The sequence below is a fragment of the Poecilia latipinna genome, unplaced genomic scaffold, assembly GCF_001443285.1.
Source record: "Poecilia latipinna isolate Pla-1442-1.1 unplaced genomic scaffold, P_latipinna-1.0 Scaffold552, whole genome shotgun sequence".
Classification (NCBI taxonomy): Eukaryota; Metazoa; Chordata; class Actinopteri; order Cyprinodontiformes; family Poeciliidae; genus Poecilia; species Poecilia latipinna.
The window spans coordinates 30,392-51,278 of NW_015113168.1; the positions used below are offsets into that span (position 1 = coordinate 30,392).

A 20,887-nucleotide genomic window follows, 5' to 3' on the forward strand; every position below is an offset into this window, starting at 1 on the left:
TATGTAAAGCACTTTGAAATGCCTTGCTGCTGAAATGTGCTATACGAATAAAATTTATTGATTGATTGACTGATTGAAAACTTGTCCATTTGTGGACTTTTTTGTAGAGCGTATGTGAGATATCTGAAGAAAAAGGCAGCTTGGGAAGCTGAAATAATGAAACAAGAGGGCAAGACGAGATAAACGTAAGAAAAGTCGCGTTTGATGAAGGTTTTCCGTGTGTTGGGGTGTATTCTCTCTCAGCTGTCAGACGCAGGCTTATTTGTACAGAAGGGAGACAAGTGTTTGGTCAACAAAGGCCGACACACTTCTGAACCCTTCTGTGATTACACATTGAGAGACTCGCAACGCTTCCTGTCCGCGTCGTCAGCTGTTCCAAACATCAGAATGAAAAACGAACAAGAGCTGACTGCAGGGCTGCAGGGCTTCGGAAATGTAGCCCTGCAAATAAGGGTGTACTCACACCCTCATTTGTCACACCCGCTTTTTCAAATTCAGTCCCACTGCAATAAAAACCAGAAACCTTTGGGGTACTGGAGGGGCTTATGTGGTAGACCAACAATAAGAAAGTCCAGAAGATGTTGCACAAGTTAGCTCAATCTCTGTCAGATCGTACGGAGAGCTTTTGTGAGCATCAGTTTTCAGGTCCTGTCACAGATTCTCATTTGGATTTAGTTCTAGACCAGCAACTAAAGACATTTTTACCTTTGGTCCAACTGAGCAAAGCTGCTTAAAGCACCAAAAGCTACATGATCCCTCACAACAAAATCACACTTTTCAACAACATCATTTATATTATTTTTAAATGAAAAACAAAAAACAAAAACAGATATAATCCGGAACTTATCACATTTTTCCATAAATGGAAATGAATGTTTTTTTTTAATATAATGGAACCTTCAAATTTGGTATGATTTCTGATAATACATGTTATGCAAAAAGCATTCACTACATAACAAGTGAACCTGACACACTGCTAAGACAAACACGTATTTAATAATTATCTTTTATACCTTTTACACTTGTTAACACTAACCCTTTTTTGTTCCTAGATTTTGCTAACCCAGACTCTTTTTGCTGCTAACCCTAACTTTTCTTGTTGCTACAGTCCTATCTCACTAGTTTGTGGTTATGACCAATTCAGAAACAAAATATGTAAGGATATGAATTCTTCACCTACTGTACTGTCCACACAGTAAATGCAGATTCCTATCTTTCCTTGGTGGATAGAAATGTTCAACAAAACAGGCAAAAAAATAATAATAATCAGATCACCCCTGTCCACATAAATCTGCAACTGACAGAGACAGACCCGCCTGCAAGTTTGCGCTATCCCATAGAAAGAAGATAAAGCCACTAATGGAATGGGTTTCCACTAATGGAACGCTGAGCCGTGCGTGTCTGTGTGTAGCGAATGTGTGCACGCATCAACAAAGCTGCATCTTTTATTAATGGCCACATTCAAGCACAGCCTTTCTTTCCCTTCTATTTACAGCTCAGCCTCTGTGTCTGTACATGCAGGCATCTATTCAGTCGCACCTACTGTTTCCAGGCTACAGAGCTGCACTCCACAGCTCCGCGCTGCGTTGCTGCTGTTGTTGTTATAAAAAAGTCTGCTCTGCTTTTCCAGCAGAGAGAGAACAGTTCTGGTTCTGAACACAAGCACGCTTTCATCTTTGCTGTCTCTGCATTTCATTTGGTTTTATAAATGAGAAATGTGTTACTGAATCAGAAAGTTAAACAATATGTGGAACAATAGGCAAGTGTAAGTGGCGAAAATAAAATGTTGTCTGGTGACTTTACCCCCCCATAGTCCTTGTTTTTCTCATGATGTTTTTGTTACTTTACAGTTACTGTACCCTTTCCTGCACAGTGACACATTTCTTGATGTTTCTCACTGCAATCAGACAAAATGACTTCTGTAAGAATTAATACATTTTTTAAAAAGTGTTCAATGTTTTTTTTTTTTTTTCAGTTTCAAGGTTGTAATTAAGTGAAATATCTCCTTATTGTAGTTACATTGACATTCAGGAAAGCTTTTAGCCACTTCTTCTGACTACATCTAGATGAGTGGCGCCCTCTTGTGGAGACAATAATGCAACATTAAACAAACAGGTCGTCACACTGTATGGAATTCATCTAAACAATATATAGATTATAGAGAAAAGATTAGAAAATCTTCTGTCAATCATTTCAGAAAGTGAAACTCATATATTTTATAGATTCATTACACACCGAGTGAAATATTTCAAGCCTTTAATTTTTGTAATTTTGATGATTACCTTTGGGAAAGGAAAATATCACCAAAGTATTACTTGAAAAATATTCTAAAAATATTATGTTCCAGAGACATTTTCTAGTATATCATATGTAGTAAATACATGAAATCATGTATTGGTGATACATATTTTATACAAGATATTATATTGCAAAATGTTTCAAAATATACAACTGATGGCCACTGTCTATATATTGCAATATATTAAACATGAATAATGCATATAATGTATTTGTTTATATGTCCCAAAAAATATGTAATTTTATATTTATAAATATCCACTATCATGTATTGTGATGTATGTGGGAAAAAAGTATTGATATAATTTATGTAGTTTTTATAAAGCTATGGCTTACTCATACAGGTAAGCTCAAATTCACTGCCACAGAAAATTAGAGTATTGTGAAAAAATGAAATACTTTTCTTACTCATTTCAGAAAGTGAAACTCTCATAGTGTATATATTCAATCCATATGAAGTGGAATGAAAATACAACATTCACTCTCCCTCAAAAAATGTGTATATTTTGAAAAAGTTCAATGTTGGAAAGCTGATGATGTCAGTCACACTCTTCTCAGATAATTAACTCCAAACACCTGCAAAAGTTTCCTGATCCTCTGATGGCCCCAAAACACATCGGACCTGACGGAAAAACGGGTTGACAGATGTAGGCAGCCATTAGAACGTCTACGTGCACAAACTCAAAATTTCACGTGCAGGAAGTCAGGCAGTCGCTTCACTGGAGAGATTGTCGCCTCATCGCGCAAGTTCTGTAGGAAATGAATGGAGAGTGAGCGTCGTCGTCTCCCTTGTGTCGAGTCCTTTAGGCTGCTGAAGGACAAACAGACCACCTTCCTCTACTTCTCTCCAATTAGCATTATTTGCTGTTATTTAAAATGTTAACTTTATGTTTTCTGTTTTTTTTTAAATAAAATCAAGAAAATTAGACAACCTTGAGCATCCTCTAATTGAAACTGCTATATAATATAGTGACTTCAGTCAGAGGCTTCTTAAAATCGCTGTAGCACATACTGCTACCATCAGCATTGACAACAACTCTAAAGAAACTGCATAGCATGAGTTACAACATTTAATCTCCTTCTCTTCCTAGTAATGTGTTTTTTTTAGTTGAACTGAATGTATTCCTTCCCTCTCTTCTGAGTCTTTGTATTGATTTTCCACATAAAATCTCAAAATACAGAAACATTTGTTATTGAAACATTGCAATTTCACAAAGATCGAGTGGTTAAGTGAAAATCTTATTTACGGTTAAAACAGTATTATTTATGCAGCAGCCATCTTGAAGTTCTACTCGAAAACTTGAGGACGTCTCATTTACGAGCATCTCTTGATATTTAGTTATTACAGTCCCAGTCCTTTCAAACTGTTATTTCAAGTTTACATGACCAGAATTTGAGTTCAAACATAATTTATGTGTTATGCTTGTACTTTCTCAATAAAACGTTTTTCCCCCTTATATGGAATCAACAATACAAAACGTGTTGTCCGTCCGTCCCGCTAGACGTAGAAGGTGATGCAGGCAGTCTCGTGATGGTTCGGTTTCTCCGGGAACCAATAACCACTCGGCACCGAAAAAAAGATGTATATATTAGGAAAGGCTACGCTATGCTTTGGTTTGCGCAATTTAGACAGCCACCGAGTCCAGGCTCACCTCCTCATCCTGAATTATGGATAATGTAGTCCGACTGCAGCGCTAAGGCTACTCGTTGAGAGAAAGCGGTGCGCGTTCTACTACACCTCCCAGAGCACACCGCGGCATTCAGAGCTGGAGCTGCGAGTGAGGCAAAAAAGAGGAACGTTTCAGAATTCGCCTTCAGACTTGGAGCGTCGTTGCGGAAACAAATTATGGCAGGTTTTCACTGTTTTTCTTCTAATACATATTAGAGAAAACCCTTTTATCTGACTAAAATGTGACTGGTGTGGTGTTGTAGTGGCTGACAGAGTTTGTCAAAGTCCGTCAGTAGCAGTGATTGCTAATAAGAGGAAGAAATTAGCTTGCTTAAGCTAGCAAATGCATCTTAGCTTGTCAAGACGAGCAACTTTTAATCATTAGTGAAAAGTTAGTGGTCAGTGAAAACGCTTTAAATCGTGTTTTTTTTTGACAACTTATCTGTCGCTAAATGCGTGTATATTCATGTGGCCTGAACATTTAGCTAGAGAAGTTTGGTTGTGTTTCGCTTTGTTCCGCCCCCTTCCCCTTTATGGGAACCTCCAGGATTGTGACAATAACAGATTACAGATCTTGATTGCGGCCAGCTACAGCAGAGACAGATAGTCCGCATACCTTTCTGTACACATCAGCGACTGTCTGGTTTGTCTGGGGGTCGCTGTCACCCTTTCCCTCCCTCCCGCTGATGCCTGTGTTTCTGTCTCTTCGCTCATCCAGCCCTGGAATGTAGGATCTGCACATGTCGGCCACTTTTTCTCACAAGATTCAGCCTCTGTATTTTTTTTTATTGTTGTTACAGAATCTTTATTATATTAAGAGTTGCTAATGTTAATTTCTTACAGGCTTTTGAGCAGGACAGTTCCCCCTTAATTTGGATATTTTTGAACATGTGTAGCCTAATTGTTTTTTACGCAAATTTTTTTTTTTTTTTTTTTTTTTTTTTTGTGAGAAGAATGAGATCAGGAGATAGTGAAGAAAGTAACATTTCAGGACGTAGAGGCGCTAGGGCAGTCCTCCAGCGGCCCACCGAGTTTTTAGGTTAAGAAATGTTAAAAGTTACAAAAATTCGGAGGCGCACTAGCAGGCGTCATAATTTGGGAATAATTGCGCGTGAGGCCAATGGGCAGGTTCAGGGACGGCGCAAACCCTCGCGCCCACTTCAATGCGTCAACTATAAACCTAGCTTTATCAGTCTTTACTGTCGGATTAATCTACTGTGTTTTCGTTACAAATGTGCGCAAATATTCCATTAAAATTGAGGTGTTTCCATTAAGCGAATTTATTTTTGAAATGTCAAATCGCGCGGTTTCAGTGTCAATGGAAACGCTGCTACTGTTACTGATGTATAAAAAATATTTAAGATAAACAAAGAAAGCTTAATCTGTGGGAGAGCACTAAAGCCTGGTGACCCGCCAGGATGAATATGCACTGGAGGAAACCCTGCAAACAAACAAACATATAAACTGTCAAAGGAATGAGAAGGAAAACAATTGATGATTAAAAAAAGAAAGAAAACAGCAAATGTGGTTGAAATGGTTCTTGTTTTTTTTAGTGGTAAACTAGCTGCGCTCTCTTAACACACCTTCACCATGATGACACATTGTCAAGTTTTAGATATCAAAGTCAGCGTATGAATACTATGGTAACACACCTTATGGTCCTAATTAATATGATCTTTGCAGCTTTTTCTTGTTCTTGATTACTGAACAACGCTGCCTGAACTTTGAACTTCCTGTTCCAGCTACATTTATGCTTAGCTCTTTGCTGCACAACTTCTTAAGGCTACAAATGCCTTCAAACTAAACAAGTCAAACAGTCTGGAAACATTTTTCATTAAACATGTCCAAGTTGTTGTTGAAATGAAAGTGAAACATTAGTGTATTTGTGCCAGTGAAGCAAGGTCAGGCGTCTCCAGACTGCATTTGTTGCTGTTGGCATTACCCATCTGACAGTTCTGTGCCTGTTGTGTTCATGGAGCTAATTGTACAAACTGTGATTCCCTCTGTTGAAACAACAATTCAACTGAATAAAATGTGATGCTTCAGCTTTTGGCTAGACCTTTAGAGTATGACATAATCTATTGTGACGGGTGGCGGTAACGATATAATACCATAATATGCTTTTGGTGTAAAACTTACCATAGCAACGGAAAACCCCCCCACTTAGTTTAATCTTAGTATTTTAGCTCTGTCTTTTTAATACTGATCAGTGATATCACTAATCAGTGATATGATATATCACTGATCATATTAGAATGATTAGTGATTACTTTTAAGCTTGATCAATGAAACTGGGCACTCTCTCCCAGATTCCTCTAAATCTATATTGAAATGGTGTTAGTGGTGTTGATGCTCGTAGCAGGAAGACGGGCCACAAAGTGAAATTCTTCTCAAGTCCCCATACTCCCATGGGCCGGCCCTGCATGATGAGCCAGAGCCGCTGCACTGCGTAGGTCCCTGCTGGACGCCCGGGACAAACGGGGACATTTACTTTATGTGGCATTAGTTAGAGACCAAGCTTTTCCATTTGCTGACATTTGAGTTGTAATACACACAGAGGCTGTTTGTTTTGGTTGCCTGGGCTTTATGGGATCAGTTTTTCTGATCTCCAATGCCGAGGCTGAGATCTGCCTGTCTGGAGTGGAGCAGAAGTAGAGAAGGCATTCGATATGGTGCAGTTTGAGGTATTGTGGCGCCACAAAAATACTGCGTGTTCCGTGACTACATCTCCTGAACCAACAGCTTATCTATATCAAGCTGCAACGCAGACACAGACCCATGTGGTGCCAGAACACGTACTCGGTGAGCGGACAATACCTTGTTGCGGTATTGTCCGCAAAAAAATGAGTCCCCACAGGGGTCTCATATAAATGTCAATGCGGGTGAACATGCTCTGCAAGAACACCTTCCAGATTGTCCAGTTTTAGTGAGAGGTGGTGCGTCTGATCGGCGCTCAGGTGAACTTCAGAGATGCAGCAGCTGCAGCGTGCGAAGTGGCCAGCGGTATGATTGGTGCGCTCCTCTGGCTTCATGCCCTGTTCAATGCCTCAACTATATACCCATCTTTCAGGAACGACTCCGATCTTCTGGTGTAGTGCGCAGCGGAACAGAGCGCAGTGAAGACGCATGCAGTCAGGGGTTACTGGTGCATGAAAAAACTAGTTTAAAATAAAAACAAGCAACGCTTAGCCTGAGCTCAAAACCTACAGTCTTCAGTTTGCATTTTAAAGTTCATGACAGGACAATTAGAGTGAATTCGGAATCAGCAGATCGGGTTTATTACAGATGGGTGATCGGCCAGAAAACTGCAATTGATGCAGTTTAATACTGTTTGATCTTTTTTGTTTTTAGTTGCAGATGTTTCCCTCTGTGTCTGACGTGATTCCATTCCGTTCCTCCACCATTATTAACCCAACACTCTTCATTTTCTTCCTGCTTTTCCAGGCCTAGCAGTCCAGCTGGCTGCCTGTGTTTCTGTCTTTGTGTGTGTGTGACGTACGGGTTATGAGCAGCAGTAAAACACCCCGCTACAGCCAGTACTCTGGAGGAGCCACCGCCTCCGCCGCCGCAACATCCATCTCCAGCAGCCCCTCGTCCTCCCCTGCAGACTCGGGTGTTGGGGTAAGATGTAACCTGGGTTTGTTTTGGGGTTTAAATTTAGGAGAAGTGAATGAGAAAACCGGAACAGAGGTAACGCCACCACAATGCAAAACAGTCCAAAAGATTACATGTAGCCTGAGAAAATGTTTTACATCTTCCCAGATGTAAAACACTCAGAAAACTAGATGGAAGAAAATAGTCTGAACAAAAGAGTTTTATATGTTCTGATGGAAGGTGATCATTGCTCTGTACCCATCTCGTCACTGTCTTGTTCATGTTGCAGAACATGATGGAGGCGACCTTTGGCCCCACCTTTTCTTCCTCTGGAGCTAAAGGTAACGCACCAAACGCCGCCTTTCCTGGACTCCCATTTCTGCCTCTTACTCCGAGCTCAGACGTTCAAACCGTGTTGACTTTATTTCAGCAGAGAGCTCCAGCACCTACAAGCAGCACAGGAGAACCCCGTCCTCCTCCAGCACTCTGACGTACTCCCCTCGTGACGACGACGACGGAATGGTAAACGGGTCACACCCTCCCAGAGCGGCTTTAGATTAGCTGGTGTCTGAGGTTGAAATCCTCCCTGCGTTTCATGTTGCAGTAACGTATGTGACTGTTTATCTCTCTCCTCCTCTTTAGCCTCCCATCGGCACGCCGCGACGGTCTGATTCAGCCATTTCCATTCGCTCTCTTCATTCCGAGTCCAACATGTCGCTGCGCTCCACGTTCTCTCTGCACGAAGAGGAGGAAGACACGGTACGCCGTCACCCTGGAGCAAACACCTTTCCACTGAAAAACACAATCTTACCTGGTATTTTATTGTCTAGTTTCTAGTGCAAAAGTCTTTGTGCACTTTTTAAAAGACAAAACTAACTTCTAAGGAACTTTTCAACGAGATGAAGACGCTGGTTTTCAGTCAAAAACTTTTGAATATTGGTAAAAATTTCTAGTTTAACTGGCAGATTTTTTTCACATTTTACAACTTGGTAATGGATNAGAGATGGGTAGAAAATGACAGACACACAGACAAGTACCTAATGGATGGCGTGAAAGAGAAGTAGATAACAGATTTCACATCTTCTCCATTGCTGGCAACATTGTTGTGCTGTCAACAGTCATGCCAATAAGCCATGATTGAATTATTCTTCTGGAAGCTATAACACACTAAAGCCCTCTGTTGATAGTCAACACCCATTCACCTCCATGGAATGGAGTGGAGTGGAGATGGGACTGGAAACGATCCAGAACGTATTTACACAACAATGCAGTCACTTCTGGTGAATTTCAAGTGTCTATTACAATCTAAAATCATCATAATGAGGAAGCAAACCTGGTGCTACTTGCCAACAAGGTTTCATTTAACAGAGCTTTTAACTTTGACAGATCCTTTTTCTGTGTGCACAAGCATTCATGGTCCGAGATGAAAGGCTAAGATTAAACAGAACAACATAATGTGCCCAATGAAAAGAAATCTCAGTTTTCCTTTTGCGTAAATTAGGTTACCTCAGGGACAATAGGAAGGAGAATTTAATAAGTGACGTCTATAATCGGGATTATTGAACTTAAAAGTGACAAGAATAAGGATCCTAACATGTTAGAAAAAGTATTGGCCTGTTGTGAAATGTCTGCTGAGCTTCAGCACATCAATTATACATGTTCGCATCATGATACATTGAAAGAATTGTCTGTTTTGGATTATGTGCATGTTTTAATATTAGAGTTTGAAAGAAGGGTATTTGATACACAAACTTTTACACTATTATAAGCTGTAAAGTCAAACTCATTATTGCTGATGTAAAACAACTTTTGAAGCAGCTGATTGGATAGTGCACATGAGGACAATAAGAGTCCATGTAGTGAAAAAAGGAGTAAACAAAAGTGAAAAGAAAAAGCTAAACTTCACATCTTTTCACTTCTCAGTTCTTTCATCTTAGGTTTCTTTCAAGCATTTATTTGCATCAAAGGCCCAAAAATGTAAGACGAGCAAGAAAAGAAGAGGCACAAGGGGTTCAGGCAACAGGCATTTAACACAATGTGACATTCTTTCTTGGTAGCTGTCATTTTAAACCGACTAGATTTAAATATGACATTTAACTCAACTGCATCATCTGGTTTTGTTTTTTCTTTTGGTCTATGAAGGTTTCTGCACTAAAATAAAAATGTCTGGTTGCTTAACATGCGTTGGGTACATCACATTTATATATATAAAAAATACTTTTAAACAGATCCATCACCCTTCCTTTCTCCTTTCCAGTCTCTGTTAGATACATTTTTGGGATTTAAACGTTATTCTATAGTCAGTTTTCCAAATAACAGGCAGAATAAATGGCGAGAAACAGTGGCGGCTGAAACCAAAGCAAACATAAATCACTTAACCCACAGAGCTCTGCTAAAATAAGCAGGTTCTGGCATTTTTAGAAACAGTTTGTTAGGGGACGTGGTTATGAAATCCATTGGTATAACTATTTCCCATCTTGGTTCCATGCAATTGTTTGTCAGAAACTAAATGTAACCAAAACTTTTGTTTGAGGCGTAAGCACAAACACCAATCAGAACCTCCTCTCTCATTAACTTGGGAGAGCTCCAACATAAAAGGAGCTCAGCCAGGTGCTTGACAGCTTTTCACATTAGTCTGCACAAAATTAACATCAGAAAGCTGTCCAATTGAGTGCTTGAAAGGGCTCTAATTGGCTACCATCTATGTTGTGTTTTTGGACTTGTGAAAGCAATACAAAAGAAAAACTAGAATGTCAAGTGAACAAATTCATGTCACCGAAAATATCCAATATTAGTACTTTTATGATCAAATTTGTGCAGATGCTTCATAATGCATTTCAGATGCAAATGATTTCCAAAAGAAAACCCCGTCTACCTTATTTGAACAGAAATTTAAGACTTCAGAGCCAAAGAGATCTCACTCAATACATCCACACCACTGCTAAGGCGTGTAAGGAGTATGGGTTTGAGTCAAATCATTTGCCTGTAAATCACATCACCATTACTGTTCCTGTTCTATCAGCTGCCAGCCTCACTTTGCATGCACTCTCATTTATTTAGTTTCTAACTTTTTTCCTGTCACTCTGACTTGCTTTTTCTCCTCTTTTTACAGGGGGCAATTAATCTCTTGCTTAGACCTTCCATCAGTCTGACTTAACCTACTTTCTATTTCAATTACGTTCTCCCTGTTCGCTCCCTTCCCCCCCTCCTCCTAGCGCTCTCTCTCTATGTACTTCTTTTGCCTCTCGTAGCTCAGTTAAGTCAACTTGACATTCACTCTGTCCACTGAGCCTTGTACAAGGCCTTGAATTCTCTTGTTGGATTTGAGCTGATGGTAAATCAGAAGAAGTCTAATTATTAACAGCTAATTAGGTCAATGTGTGGCAGTAATGAACCAAAGACTTACAAATAATGAAGACATATCCACCTACTGATAAAGGCATACATCGTTCTCCAGCAACACAGGTTGAACTTTTTGCTATTTTTAAACCGTTTCACGTGAAGCAAAGATTCTGACTTTATCATCACTGCAGTGCTAATTTTCTAGCTCCGAGCCACATAACCTACGGACATATTTCAGTGTGATCAGGGAATGGATGGCTATAAGTAGCTACGACTGAGTTTTTTGTATATTAATTAGAAAGTAGGCTCCTTGCTGCAGGCAACAAAAAGAAGAAATGTGTGATACTGCACAATCAAAAGTTTTCAGAAAGACACTTTATCTTACAAGTAAAACGTTGAACATAAGGAGAAGTTAAATTTAGATGTCTGGCAAATGTTTTCAATCATACGTGATTGAAAACACTTATGATTTGCTGGACCATTTGCAACTGCTCAGCTATGCTCAGTGTCTGGTACAGAGGTTTTTGTGTTCTTATGTTTCCTTCAGCAGTTTTTGATGCGGCACCGCTAGAAAAGAGGGGGTAAATAATTTTTTTTCAAAGGGTTTGGTTCATTTGACAGTGTAGTGGGCTGAAAGTGGAATAAACGCTACACTTTTGGTCCCCATTCAAACTGAGTCCAGGTGTGAAAACACCCTAAGACTGAGCAACGTCTTTGACTGTTTTTAATAGCATTGCATTTTTTTCTTGTGTCAAACAATCATTATGGATCCATGTAAAACAATTTCTTCATATAAACTGTGTATATAGATGTTCTGTGGATTGTGAACATACCTTTATTGTACATGTTGGTGGGCACCTGGACCACACTGAGGCTGAGGTTGACTGATCGGTTGTTAAAATGATCGTTGGGCTGCAGGACAAACTTTCCTCCCAGCTCTACGTCCTCATTGATCAGCACAGCATTGAAGTATTCATACTGGAGACAACAAGAGACAAAGGCAGAGACTTAAAAACATCTGCACAAAGCTAAAACTTAAACATAAAATGAAATCTTAATTTCAGCGTAAGCTGTCACTCAGATACAAGGGTCTCAGTCTCAGTCAGGTCTGCTTACAGAGTCGTGCTGTCGCTACATGAGAGAACCTGGCTACTTTAGTGACATGCATTAGTGAATGCTGAAGTAACCTGAATCCCTGGATCATCCCAGGGTGTGCATGTTGTTACAGAGAAAGATGCTGAGCTGACAAATCCCACCTCAAACGTCTGTGCACTACTTGCCCAGTTACATTGTGCATGAGGTGCTGTGCCTCCAAAGTATTTTTAGTACTGGGTAGACTAGGAAGGGTATTAATAAATCATAGTTCTAGACACATTGAAAGCACAAGAGTCTCTGCATCCCAAAGCTTCAGAAGACACCACAGATTGCACTTGCAAGAGAAAGAAGCACTGCAGAACAGGAGGCAACGAAAAGGCAAAAAACTATTAAAAGTCTCAGAAATGCAACTTTAGTTTGACAGTTTTAAAACGTAAACGAACACATGTCAATGCAAAAAATAAAAAATGAAAAACAGCTCAAATTGCAAATTAAGCTATACCAGGACAGCTGTGGCTACAATGTAGCCTCCCAACATCAGCATGTGAATGTGTGTGTGAAAATGTGAATGACTAAAAGCAGTGTAGTAGTAGTAGCACTTTGGGGTCCTCTGGGTTTGATAAAGCACCATACAAGTGCAGGTTATTTACCTTTCTATACATTTAATGTAATTAAATGTTATTTTTTTTCTTTAAAGCAGGCTATAGTGGTCACTATAGTTGTGGTGCTGTTCAGTGTTTAGAGTATCTCCCTGTTTATAAAGTGTACTTGTGTAGATTTTACATTTATGTCCAGAAATTGATTTGTTAATTTTTTTTTTTTTTTTTTTTTTTTTTTTTTGGAAGTGAACACGATAAAAGCTTCAAGAGATAACTTGGTATTTTTGTCAGTAACATTTAATTGACTATCATTTTAAACAGTTTAACACACAGCCTGCTAGCATGTTTTAGCATTTGACCAAGAAATGAAAATACCTTGGACCATGACTGCAAGTTCACATAAACAATAAATACGTTGAAACCAAACTTTAGAGCAACAGTCAGTCAGTAAAGTTTATTCATAAAGAACCTCTCATAGCCACAGCACAACACAGACATACAAAGTTACAAACTGTATAAAGGAAATAACAGGAGAAATTACATTAGAGTAATACAATTAATATAAATAATAGATGTATGTGACGTAATGTAATAAAGTTAGTTTATGTTTCTTATTCATCTTTGAACATTTGTGGCAGACGCACTTTAACCTTAAATGTAATTAAATGGACTTCTACCCCCCTGCCAGATGCTTAACTCGTGCATGATTAACCTTCAAAGGGGTAAATCTTCCTGGGTCCTCAGGAGAAACAATACTATCCCTCTAGTACAGCGCAAAACACAGATAAAGCCATCAATTAGGCTAGCAAGCTTTGTGCCTATCTGTATAATTAATCAGGCCTGATTAGACTTTAAACCTTTTTATCAAAGAGGATTCTCCCTTTTCAAGGTGAGAAAGTGTAGAGTTGAATATTTTATCCAAATCTTGTCCTTTGCTGGACACACAAATAAGAAAAATTTGGTAAGCTACATTAGTTTAAGATGAGCAATAATCCTTTGTGTGCCAGGCAGGAAGTGGATTTTGTCAATCAACATGTTTGTTGTTGTAACTTTTCAATGTAACTTAACTTCAGATCTTATTGCAGTACTTTAGAAATAAAATGTTCTGGATCTGAGTGTGTTCAGAATCATGATCCATAGACTCAGAAAAATCTGGTATGGGCAGTGAAATAAAAATGTGTACTGTAGTCATAATAAACTGAGAATATTCTAAATAAAATGCCAAAAAAAAAAAAAATAGCAAAAATAGTGAAAGAATCTTTGATGAGGGTTTTATTTAAGCTTCCATCAGCATTTGAGATCTTCACATCGCAGTACTGAAAAATTGCCAACTGCACCTGGAGCAAGCGATGTCCCTCCTTGACTGCTTTAAGGCCTGTTCTCTATTATGTCCAAAACTCATGATGTGACCCATCTGGGATCCATGCCTTCTCTGGGTCCCAGAAGATCAGTAAGACAGAAACAGAGAACTTATCAAGAAGTCTTTCCCTACCAAGTAGGAGAAGTTGATAAATGTTTTTATTTGGATCATATTCAGTGCTATGTTGGTTAAAGTTGAAAAATTGCAAAATATCCGTATAAATTCATCCACCTCAGACATTTGTTCAGTGACAGTGAGTAGCTTCTTTTAGTCTGAAGCAGAGTATAGTTTGTGTAGGATGTCCATAAAAAAAATATTTATGCAACTCACTATTTATTTGTAACAAAGGTACTTTTTTTCTATTTCCCAATAAACAATGCTAGATCTTTTCATTCTCTTTGATATAATCACTTGCATTGGATACACGGGGTCCAGTTTTTTCCAAGTGTTTCTAAATACAAAGAAGTGGACTGTACAGAGATTGGCAATCAACATGCAGATGTTTCAAGAAAAAAAGAAAAAAATGCTCAAAACTAGAATCAGTGACGAAAAAGCTCAAAGGATAACAAAAAAATGTCTAAATGTGATTACTTGCTTCTAAGAATGTATGCTTCAGACATTTACTATAAAAACCTAAACAAAATATCAATTAGAGAAAAGCTTAAGCAGACTAAATCAAACCCAGACAATATGCACCCTTTATTTGTAATTTATATTACACAGTTTTTGAGTTGACTTGCTGTGGGACTCAGGAGGGATGTGGGAGCATGAACAGATATACTATGATGTCAACGCACGTGTTTCTGAATGCGTGCTGCAAAGATATGAGAGTGTCCAAATGTGGGTGCATATTTTCAGTAAGTAAGTCAATTATGATTTTCCAGCAGTACAGTGAAGGAGTGCCCTGTACCACTAATGCAGGGCCTGATCATGGTGTTAACAACCTGATCTTTAACTCTGCAGTGCATTAAGCTGAGAGATTGCACATGTACCATCAGCACCCACTCACTCAGTGTGGGATACACAGAGAGGACAGATAAAGGTTAGTAAAAGTAAAGAAGTGGAGAATTGGTGGTGTGTTTTGCCTTGATTAATTTCATGTAGCACAAAAGCATTTGAATGAATCATAGACATTCATTAAGTTAAAAGAGATGTAAAAAATTTGCTTAAGGATCTGAATTTTTTCTTCTCCAAATAGTCTCACTTGTGACTGTGATAAATAAACTAGATAAATAAACACTTAATAAACTCGATGGAAAGGGTAAACCACACAATGGGAACAAATTCTTCTGAAATTCCTGTAATAAATAATAAATGACTGCTTTTAAACAGTGGAACTTTCCAATCTTATACTGAAGCCACTTCAGTATATATGAAAAACGAAACTATGTGAAGTCAAAGGTCCAATTTGTGTCATAGAGGAGTCTTGATGCAGCTTGTTATCTGAGCAGTCCAGACTTTCTGAAAGAATCAACTCACATATGTGCTAATAAAAATAAAATATTGCTTTATTTTGATCTGAAAATAAATCTTTTCAGTGGAGCGACACAATAATATCAACAGCCCAAAGCAGCAAAGAAGGATTTTTTTAAACAGAAAAGACTCCATATGGGCAGCAGGGAGGGTGGACCATGACGCTCCACCCTCTGGTACTCACTTTTAACTTTAATCTTCACTTTTCCTCACCCACATCCAAACTCTCTTTTTCCACGGTGGTGAAAGGGAAAGTCATCCTCCAGAAGTGTGGAAATGTGACTGGAAAATAACTAGGGGCCATGGGTGTAGATAATCACTGCTTAAATGAGGCAGCTGTCTGTGTAAATAACTTGGAGGAGAGGCCAAGTAATGGTGGATATGCAATACTTAAAATCTCACTTCATGCATTTTAAAGTATGAACTTCCCAACTCTGAGGAAAGACCGATTGCAATACACACGCCTGTTGTACACACGACAACTTTAAGAAGCAGCAATGGACATGATCGACACTAATTTTAATAGCTCAGTATTTAACAATGTCAAATAATGTGCTGCAAAATTAATGAAGCACTAACTAAAACTGGCAAAAATGTTGAGTGTAAATCAGGTTTTATCTTTTCTGTCTCAATAACCCCTAATTGCTGTGCAATTACAAAAATCAATTCAGTTATTAATAATCACTGAAAAATATTAATCCTCATAGCTCTTTCCTCATGCTTTTTTCTAGTCAGAAGTATGTCAAGTCAGCTACAGGAGGTATCTGCCTCTAATAAAGCCTACAAAAAATGACTAGATATTAAGAACAATAATAATGACATACTGTACAAAACCATAGCAGTACAATTATTAGAAATAGGTATATTAGACTAAGAACTCAAGCGATGTGCAACTGAGTCATAACTTTTAAAAAATTATGTAATGTTCATATTGAACTTTGAACAAGACAGACTGTTTACAATACAATATCAGTGCAGAAAAACGGATGCAAAACAGCGGAAATGATATCTCCTAGTGATGGAGTTACTGAAACTAAAATTTTCAGCAATAGTCTAATTTATTGAATGTGTATTTAAATGCTGTATTAGATTTAAGCTTTGTGTTTTTTTTAGTTGCACCAGTTAAACCTGTTTATTAAGTAAAGCAGGTAGACAAGCAAGTTATTGTGTATAAACATTTTAGCAATAGTGGTAACCTGTGGATCCGTTGTGTAAATATTTTTTTTAATATTATATTATATATTATATTATACCAAAATAAATTAATTAGCCAAGAGCTGCCTACTAGGATTTTGTTTCCCCGTGAATCCCATTTTTTTAAATCAGTGATTCATCCTTTAAAAGGTGTTTCAGGTTGTCAGAATTAGTTATTCTGCGTGGCTCTCCACGTCTATCTGGAAAACCTGTTGACAAAGGTAGATTGAAACAGTTTGAGTGTAAAATTGGCAAGCCGGGGAGACATAACAGCTGTGAAGTGTAATTGCACATTATATGTTTGAGAGACTAAACTACCACTCGAAAGGCTGGCTTAAAAATAATCCTCCTTCACATTACTGGCAATGTATGTGGCAGGGCACCGAGGTAGGCAATACAATGAATACACAGATGTGCAGGTCAAACCGTTTTTGTTACCAGTGGGGACAGCAAATTGGCAAATCAACAAGCATGCGGCCATCTCTCTGTCCTCTCCAGTGACATCCCAGACAGGAAAAGCAAGGGCAATGCATAAATAAAAAAAGTAAAGGACAAAGCATTTATTTTATTGTTCCCTTCAGATCAGGGCTACATTTTTAGTGAGCGTAAGAGACGGCAATTGGGTGTTTTGTCTCCAACCTCCTAGGAAGGCTTTCATTGGCTGTAGAGGCCATGGGAGACTGCTCTCTTGCTTTCCTATTTACAGCACAGGGTAAATGAGTGAGGGAGGAAAATCGCAGCAGATTACCGTGCCAATTTCACATGGAAGCAGAAGAGCTCTGGAAAAGATAGATAAGGAAATTCCTATCAAACCGCTGCCAGCCAAATACGTATCCAGTAGCTATAAACCACACAAACATTTTATAATAAACCCCCGAATAGTGATGGAGGAGGTCTCACCGTACAGCGTGGAAGCTGTATTTTTAGTTCAGCTGGTGATAATTACCGTCTATTCACCATGTGCTGCAGTAAAACGCACTATTAGCATTGCCACCATCAGAGACGAGAACAGGCAGACACGCACACACGCAAACACAGGTGTAGACGCCTCATGAAGACGTTCGTGCATTTTACATGCAAATCAACAACTGATACGGCTCTAAATGTAAGTGCGGGGAGATTTGTTTCATTTGTGCCTAGTATAATGAAAGAGGAAAAAAAAGCAATTAGCAACAGAACAAATGAAACAAAATTTGCCTAAGCACACAAAGTAGCATGTATTAGCATGCTAACATTATAGTGGAGCATCCAAATGAAACACTCCAGTTTTGTTTAAATTAAAAAACATGTTCCTGGCTTAATGACAGTAATGTGAGCATTTCTGCACTTTGGTAAGTATTTGATTGTGATATATAAAATACTAGAGGGCAGTACCAAATACCTGACAAGACATAAACAGTTAAAACAAGAAGTCTACATAAACTGAAGTAAAAGGAAAATACAACTTTTTTTTTCTCATCATTGTCTTAAGTTGAATAAGATCAAACGTTTAGGTCTGTTAGAATAACAAATTATTCCTAGACGGACAAAATCGAGAGAAAAAATATGCCAGAGTTCTTTATTAACATTTTTAAAATCAGAAGTTTATTTCCCCTCATTGTCTTTAAACAATGGTGAAGAAGCCCAGGTGATGATGTCATGTCTTAGGAAACGTTTCATAAATTAGCATATATTCACCGGTGTATCTTTAGTTAAGTCCACACCTTGAACACATTGCTTTGTTGTTTGACATGAAAGTAAAAAAAATAAAAATCAGTCAAGATATCAAGAAGAGAACTGTGAAGCTGCACAAGTCTAGTTCATCCTGGGGAACAATGACCATGCTTGGGAATGCAGGTCACATCATCATAGCTCAATAATTCAAGCAATATTTTCCTTTGTGACCTTTTTAAAAGTTTACAATTCAGAAAACTGGTAGAGAGGAAACTTCTTTTTATGTACAGATATTTTGCCATGTTGTCACTGAAGTACCCATGATCAAAAATTATTTAATTCTTGTTGTGAGCTCAAGAGTGTATGTCTAATGACAAATTTGAGGTCTGTGGTTTTCTTGAGTGCTATGATATTATTTTATGTCTTTTCCACAGCTGCTGAAGTTGGCTGAAGATGGCGCCAGTGTGTACGGCAGGCCGTCTGTCCTTACCTTACCTATGTATGTTGATGTTTGTATTAGCGCTTATTTGCCAAAGTTTTTATACCAGCGCTCTACTGATCTATGACCGCCAAACTCTTTTGGATCTCCGATCCTCAGCAGAGACGACATTTCTTTATGGAAATCCGAAAACTTTGCCTCCGGTTCTCATGGGAGTACCGGATTACCTCCTCTGCATGCTGGCCACACCTTTCCGGAGAAAACGCCATCGCGTCCGGGGGAGACGCAGCGGTAGGCTGGTGAGGTTGAAGTTCAGCTTATCACGGATTGCCACAACTGGAACGAATCTTTTTTGGTCCCCTCTGGATTCTGCTTATACCTGGTTGGTGCCGCTGGCTGGCTCAGAAGGACGGGTTTTTCAGCAACGGCCCCGCTACCGTATTCAGAGACGCTCTAGACAGCAGGGAGTGAACTCGACGAACCTCCAGGCTCTACGTCGGGGTGTTTACAGCGGTAAAGACCAGAACCGACCGGCCCCTGTCAGGATTGGCTTGGTAAATGCCAGATCACTTTCAAATAAAACTTATATTCTTAAGGACTTCTTCATTTCAAATCGACTAGACTTCCTGTGTGTAACAGAGACTTGGCTGAGTGTTGGTGAGCTCACTGCATTCTCTGAACTTTTACCGCCAGACTGTGTTTACTTGAATTGTCCCCGAAAGTCTGGTCGTGGAGGAGGAATAGCAACCTTTTTCCGGAATGTATACAAATGTAAGCCGCTGTCCGCGTCCTTCTCCTCCTCCAGTTTTGAACTGAGTATGTTTGAGTTAGGTCGCTCGTACCCAATGCTGTGCGCTGTTATTTACAGACCCCCTGGATATAATAAGGACTTTTTGAATGATTTTTCTGAACTGTTGGCATATGTTTTGCCTCTATATGATCAAGTTCTTATTGTTGGAGATTTTAATATTCATGTTTGTTGCCCGGACAAACAGATGGTAAAAGATTTTTTAAATTTGATTGATTCTTTTAATTTCATTCAGTGGGTATTTGAGCCCACACATGAAGGTGGTCATGTATTAGACCTTGTTCTATCTTTTGGGTTGTCAATTTCCCACTTGATGGTTGGTGATGCTGTGTTTTCAGATCATAAACCGGTGTTGTTCAATATTGATATGCCTAGCAACTTTGTAAAACCCTGTGTTTCTGCACGGTGCCATCGCGTAATAAGCCAGCAAACGGCTATTCGTTTTTCTGAGTTATTTGAATCAAAAATTTCTATGCCATCATTTACTGATACAGAGACCCTTACCGCTTGGCTCTATTCTACATGTCAATCGGCTCTAGATGAAGTGGCTCCAATGAAACTCAGGAAATTGAGGACTAAAATGGAACCATGGCTCAATGATAGAACTCGTGCTGCTCGACGTGAATGCAGAAAATTTGAACGAAAGTGGAAAAAAGACAAGTTACAGGTGTCGTTCCAGCTGTTAAAGGATTCCTGGCATCGATATCAGCTAATAGTGAAAGACACCAAACGGGAGCACTTGTCAAATATAATTTTACTTAATCGTCACAAGCCTCGCTTATTATTTCATATTGTTGATAGTGTTTTGAATGTTCCGCATTATACGGGCTTTGAGCCATCTCTGGAGGTATGTGAGAAATTTCGCGTTTTTTTCGAGGACAAAGTGGCTGGTGTTAGGGCCAATATTATGTGTTCAGCTTCTGACCCTTCAGTTGCTGTCAAATGCTCCACTGCTTTGTCTCAGTTTGAACCTGTTACTTTGTCTTTAATACATGAGACTGTAGGTCATCTTAAGGCCTCAGGTTCTGCAGCTGACATTTTACCCCCACGACTTTTTAAAGACGTTCTTCCTGTTTTAGGAATTTCTATTACGGCTATTATAAATAGTAGCCTGATCACTGGTGTGGTTCCAAAACCTTTTAAACAGGCATCAGTTCAACCGCTGATCAAAAAACCTGGCTTAGACCCTTTTCTGTTATCTAATTTTAGGCCTATTTCAAAGCTTCCATTTATGTCTAAAATTTTAGAGAAAGTTGTTTATAATCAACTAAAGGCCTATCTTGATGTAAATAACATTCTTGAAGATTTTCAGTCTGGTTTTAAAACTTTACACAGCACCGAATCTGCATTGTTGAGGGTGTTT

General features: G+C 38.8%; 1 protein-coding gene across 2 annotated transcripts in view; it reads left to right on the forward strand.

Annotated features, from left to right (window-relative positions):
- The first annotated feature begins 3,934 nt into the window (after positions 1-3,934).
- Positions 3,935-20,887, forward strand: part of traf7 (TNF receptor-associated factor 7) — a 31,145-nt gene continuing 14,192 nt past the window's right edge. Inside the window, exons 1-5 of one of the 2 annotated variants that reach the window (XM_015041452.1) lie at positions 3,935-4,147; positions 7,412-7,588; positions 7,851-7,902; positions 7,995-8,083; positions 8,204-8,320. In XM_015041452.1, coding sequence (XP_014896938.1) covers positions 7,472-7,588; positions 7,851-7,902; positions 7,995-8,083; positions 8,204-8,320 — 375 coding nt within the window. In that variant the 5' untranslated portion in view covers positions 3,935-4,147; positions 7,412-7,471. Of the gene's footprint in view, positions 4,148-7,411; positions 7,589-7,850; positions 7,903-7,991; positions 8,084-8,203; positions 8,321-20,887 lie in introns of both variants that reach the window. The other variant, XM_015041451.1, reaches the window with a different exon arrangement.